This window comes from Priapulus caudatus, unplaced genomic scaffold (genome assembly GCF_000485595.1).
Source record: "Priapulus caudatus unplaced genomic scaffold, Priapulus_caudatus-5.0.1 Scaffold1037, whole genome shotgun sequence".
NCBI classification, from domain to species: Eukaryota; Metazoa; Priapulida; class Priapulimorpha; order Priapulimorphida; family Priapulidae; genus Priapulus; species Priapulus caudatus.
Window position 1 is genome coordinate 1,957 of NW_014578098.1, and position 6,202 is coordinate 8,158.

At 45.3% G+C, this 6,202-nt stretch overlaps 1 protein-coding gene across 1 annotated transcript; it reads left to right on the forward strand.

The window, feature by feature from the left end:
* Positions 1 to 890: 890 nt before the first annotated feature.
* On the forward strand, positions 891 to 4,452 carry LOC106815078. Its single transcript, XM_014819502.1, has 5 exons — positions 891 to 1,013; positions 1,564 to 1,725; positions 2,114 to 2,206; positions 2,508 to 2,740; positions 2,952 to 4,452. Exons 1-5 carry the CDS (start codon positions 921 to 923, stop codon positions 3,208 to 3,210), a joined length of 840 nt encoding a protein of 279 aa, XP_014674988.1. The 5' UTR covers positions 891 to 920; the 3' UTR covers positions 3,211 to 4,452.
* Positions 4,453 to 6,202: the final 1,750 nt, after the last annotated feature.

Sequence of the window (6,202 nt, forward strand, 5' to 3'; positions counted from 1 at the left end):
CTCTCTGTCTCTCTCTCTGTGTATCTCTCGCTCTCGCCTTCTCTCTTTCTCTCTCTACTCTTTCGCTCTAGACTGACTGCACCGTATAGACCGGGAGTGGGAGGTCATGTCTTGTTCTTTAGCTATTTTAATTTGCTGCGAGTTTCGGTTACTCGATACGCTGTCGTTATGGCAACCGCCTGCCCCAGCATCAAGTTTGGAACGCCTACAGTAAATCTGTTAGTGCAGCTTCTGTAGCTAGCCGCGGAGTTTGTTTAAATCTTGTCGCATATGAACACATAGAAAGTAAGGAAAACATATAGGCATGAAGATACTGCGGCGTGTGCTGTATGCTCGTTATGTTTCGGCATACACACACACACACTAATATCCTAATTAAACGTTGTGTTACTAAAACAATAAGTAATACGGTGAAAGTCGTGGTTGCTGTTATTACAGCTGCTGTATATATATATAAATTGTAGTCTGTAGATATATTAAAGACAAAACATGACTTTTAGTTTCACGCTTACGCGATCATCAGACAGACTTTAGTCTACTATATAAAATTATTATATATATTTATAGTGTATATATGCTTAACAATCTGACCAGGAGTACATTAACAGGCTAACATTAACATTAATGCGTCTAAATTAACTTTTATATAATTACATTATACACTAANCTACTAACTACTATATATTATATATATATATATATATATATATATATATATATATATATACCAGGAGTAATTAATCTCAAAGAGACATTAATTACTTCTGATATATATATGTATATACACCCACACGCACGCACGCACGCACACACACATACACACACACACATATATACTATATACACTGTTTATACTATGTGTAACACTGTGTGAATGGCTTGTAGTGAACGGAGTGACGATCTTGAGCAACACCGGCGGCATGGCTACAAGCGTCATGCCCGCCGCTGGCAAGAAGAAACGCAGAAGGAAGAGAAAGAGAAAGAGAAAGAGCAAGAAGAACAAGACCGGAGAGGTATGAATCTCACTCTGTTGCCACGTGATGCCGTCGTCACGCACACACCGTGGCACGTGCGCTCGAGTATTTTCCTTGGTATTGGATCGGTTGCTCACCATCCCTCGCAGAACGACATGTTGTTGATGTGGTGTGCGTGTGTGTGTGCCAGATTACAACCTCTCCTTCTGCGTTGCAGACAGGCAGACAGGCAGACAAGCATCAGTAAATAGATTTAACGTTATTTTCAAAGAGGCTTAACACTGTATTACTTTATTACATCATCGGGTTTAACCCTATATTACTATATTGCATCAGCGGTGTCAAAAAATTAGTCCTATGTGGTCATTGGATCGACACTGTATTGCTTTTATATATCATATATCGTATATTATATATTATATATCATACTGGTTTATATATCATATACTGGTTTTAACAGTACTGCTCCATTGTGTCGTCGATTTTAACACTGTATTACTATGTTGTGTCGTGGAATTTTGACTCAGCACTCAGCAACGCAATATGACTTATATCGGCGAATTCGTGTTCAGTGTGCCTTTACTTATAGGAATCTGAAGGACAACTTGAGATCACGGAGCTCGATAACAACTCTGACGGCATGAGTCCGTCGTCAGATGATGGCTCCGAGGAAGGCTTGGTGACAGACCCAAAGACCGATGGTGTCGTCATTGTCGAGAACGTCAGAGCAGATTGCTACAAACCCATCGAGGTAAGGTTCACTTATATTATTATATGGTTCAATAGCTGTCTGTCTCTCTCATTCTCGCTCTTTTCCCCCTCTCTGGGGGAGGAAAGAGAGGAAGGAAGAGAGAGAGTGTGCGAAATAGATAGATATATAGATAGAGAGAGAGAGAGAGAGAGAGAGAGAAAGAGAAAAAGAGCGAAAAAGAGAGAAAGAAAGAGACAAAGAGTGCAGTTGCATGTGAATGCGTGTGCGTTGAGCAACTCAAAGAGAATTAGCAAGCGACCTAACTAAACGATGTAAAGGTCGTATATATGTAAATTGACTCTGTGATCTACAGATATTTAACCACGGACATAGACGTTACCCCGTGCTGCAGACACCATGTGAAACTCTGTCTCGTATCTTACATCAGGTGATCGTGCATGAGACAGACGACAGTCTATGGTGGGATGAAGACATCGACGTCATCAACAGAAAAACTATCACAAACGTCGCCGAATACGAGGTAATGGCGCCCACCAGGAACCGCCACATGCTAGGGTGTCATTGAGAGGACATTTTGAATTTAGCCCCGTGATATATACATCTATGTATACATATATACGCAGGCACGTACGGACGCAGGCACGAACGAACGGACGCACACACACGTACACACACACGCACGCACGCGCGCACACACACACACACACACACACACGCACACACACACATACGCACGCGCGCGCGTACGGCATGTTTGACTCCGTCACGGATATTTATGTATGTGTTGACTACAAGAGTCGGGTTTTTCTTCACTCGCACAGGAGATCAGCGGCATAGACAACATGGTGAGCGTCGATCTATGGGATGAAGAAGCTGAGGAGCAACGCTGTCCCAGCATCGAGGAGGAATTCAACGCCATCGAGATGACCGACTACGGCAAGAAGCACAACCCCCGTCTGCCACGCCCCGACAGCGGTTTCCAGGACGACGACGTAGTGCTGTCATCTATAGAGACGGAAATGGAGGTGTTGGCTGCTACACGCAGAGCTGACAGGTAAAGAGAATGTTAGATAGATAGATAGATAGATAAATAGATAGATTGTGTGTGTGTGTGTGTGTGCGTGCGTGCGTGCGTGCGTGCGTGCGCGCGTGCGATCGCGTTTTCGTGCGCGCAAAGGCGTACGGATATATGTTTCTTTAACATGTAAGGAACAGCGGTCGCGCCTCACTGTGCGCATGCGCTAACGTAGCAACTGTTTCGTCAGGGCCGACAGCGGAGTTCAGTCGGACGGAGACTCCGAGTGCGAGATCAACACTGATGAACAACAGCAGCAACACATGAGCAAGTATCCGGCCATCTTCGACGACGACGATGACGATGAGGAGGTTTTCAATGTCAAGACGCAGACGTCGATCGTAGAGAAGATACTATCGAAGACTAAAGGCGAGAAATCTCGTCTGATCGTCGGCAAGGAAGACGAGATAATGCCCGGATGCTGCGTTCCCGGATGCACCATTCTCTAGGTGCTCCCTCTATCGGAGCAGAAAGTAAGTACATGCATCTCAGCGCGCCTTCGTGGCAGAACTAGCGCACGCTAACGTCGCCGTGCGTATAACGGAGACAGACCTACGGAGGCAAGGCTGAATATTGAGGTGAGGCTCGCTGACTATATATTATCACACGGTACGTGGACCGGGTACCAGCGCTATGGATGCGTGGATTCTGGGGGAGGAGATACGAAACATTAGTACAACTGCCTCGAAGATTAAACTCTCGACTTGCGTCGTTGGCTGTTATGTGACATATAATGTGACGCGTGTGTCCGCGTTCACCCGCCATGGACGACGCTCAATTCTCCGACCAGTTCGCTACGGATTCATCATGTGCCGTTTGATGACAAAATACACGCCGGAAAAATCATGCCGAAAATCTGTTTAAAATGAGGGCGAAACATTTTTTAACACTACAGCTGATTGTTAACAGCGACAAGTATTGTTTCTGGGTGACGTGGATGGCTAAATATTATATGGCAGTGTCTGTTTAATCACGACGCAGAAATTTGCAATTATATTCGGCATACAATGAGTACATTAATGTCTTGCATTAAGTAGGTTTTTTTTCTAATACTATACTCTATACTCTATTCTTATAGTCAAACTATTATAATAATGTTACAACTACGTATAATTTATTAATCAATTATTATATCGCTGCATTTATACGAAGCCAGTGTGAAGGCGATTGCTGTTGTTTCCAGGCAATGACTGAGTGATCCCATATACTAGTCACTATTTGCTTAATTGTGTATTTGTATTTTTCTGAAAGCATCCATTCGATGGAACAATTTTGTGCTTTCTGAGATAAAAAACATTTAAAGAAAATGTAAAAATACACGATAAAAACGTCGACGTTTGTTGAGAGATGGCGCCAGCCTCGCAGCGGTTGTCCGTCCGTCCGTCCGTCACGCCGTAGACATCGTATATACATATATTATTATATTTAGAATGTATGAATATATATTTATATAGGATACCTATGCGTCACGCGGCCGACAAATAAGTTCGAGACCCAGCTAGTGGTTCGTGAACATGTTGGCGACGGTTGTAAGTAGAGGGCGCTACATTATGGAATGCTGTTTTATTTAGACAAAAATTATATATATGTTGTCAAGTCCCGCGCATTCGATTAATAACAAATGATATACATGCAGACCGAATAATTCTGTCCCTGATAACTCTTTTAATTTTATATCATTTCATATTTTATTTTGCTGTATTTTTACATTTTCGTTTAATTTTGTTTTGTTTTCTATGTGCGAGTAGGCCTACTATATGCGTTATGCGTCATATTGATACAATCAGGTACGCGTCAGACGGATAATAATGCATAGAAAACGAAAAAAATAGATAAAAACATAAAAATCAAACACAAAAATACGAAATAATACAAATTCGGTCTAATGATATATTAGGGTTAGGGTTAGGGTTAGGGTTAGGGTTAGGGTTAGGGTTAAGGTACACTTTTGTAGTACAAGTCTGGTACACTTTGTGTATACACATATATGTACCTCGGGTACATATATGTAGTACCTGATACGACAACGACCCCTTCAGCATTACTGACGTGGGAGGATCTCCCGGTAATGCGCGTGACTATGCTTTATCCACCACAGGATTACCGCTATGAGATAATCCGCGCGCGGCTAACACGCGCCCGTGTACGTCTGTGTTGCAGTGCTAATAAAGTTTATCTCAGTTAGATCCAAATTAAGTTAAAAATAACTTGCACTGACGAAATTTTCGTTCATCTCGCCGATGGACTTCTTCAGGTGTTGATGTTTCCAGGTAGATGGCAGGACTGGAAACGGGTGAAACTAACTTAATTTAGATCTAACTGAGATAGATAAACTTTATTAGCATGTGAACTATAGAGATCCGATGAAATTATTCAATCGTCTGTGTGTTGCAGGGTTGCCGTACCCTGCTAAAGCTTACCCCCAGCTGCCGGCATACAACACCTACTACGCGCCCCGCGGTATGGTCGGCGGAGCGTACATGCCCGGGGTAGGGTGCCCGCCCTACCCCTGCTACTCACAGCCGCGCTCGGCGCTCGTCGCCCCGCAGCAATACCCCGTCTACTACTACTATAAGAGCAACCAGAAGTACTGCGCGACGGCAGCGGCTCCGGCGACGACAGTGGCGTCATACTACGGTCAGAAGGCGCCGGCGGCGGCGTGGGCGGCGGGGAAGACGACGATGGCGGCGCCGTACTACGCGCAGCCCGTGCTCGGCTATCCGACAGTGCCTGCCGTCTACTACCGACCATCTGGTACGTGCGCGCGCGCGGTGTGTGTGTGCGTGTGTGTGTGTGTGTGTGTGTGTGTGTGTGTGTGTGTGTGTGTGTGTGTGTGTGTGTGTGTGTGCGCGCGCGAGTACCGACGTGGGCGCTGTGCGGGCGGACCCCCACGCACACACATGGCACAGCGTGGTACATAGCTCAGCCCGCACGTGTCATTCTCTCTTCTCCGATGACGAAAGATGGGGCGATAGGGGGAGAGGGATGGGAGACCCTTAGTGAAGACAGTAAAGGGCGGGGGTAGTAAGCAATAGGATAGTAAGGGTGTGAGAGTAGGGTGGGAGCAAGCCTGTAAGGTAGTAGCGCAGTAGGGGTGAGATAGCAAGAGTAGGAGAGTAGGGTGGGAGCAAGCCTGTAAGGTAGTAGCGCAGTAGGGGTGAGATAGCAAGAGTAGGAGAGTAGGGTGAGGACAAGCCTGTAAGGTAGCAGCGCAGTAGGGGTAAGATAGCAAGAGTAGGAGAGTAGGGTGGGGACAAGCCTGTAAGGTAGTAGCGCAGTAGGGGTAAGATAGCAAGAGTAGGAGAGTAGAGTTGGGACAAGCCTGTAAGGTAGCAGCGCAGTAGGGGTAAGATAGCAAGAGTAGGAGAGTAGAGTTGGGACAAGCCTGTAAGGTAGCAGCGCAGTAGGGGTAAGATAGCAAGAGTAGGAGAGTAGAGTTGG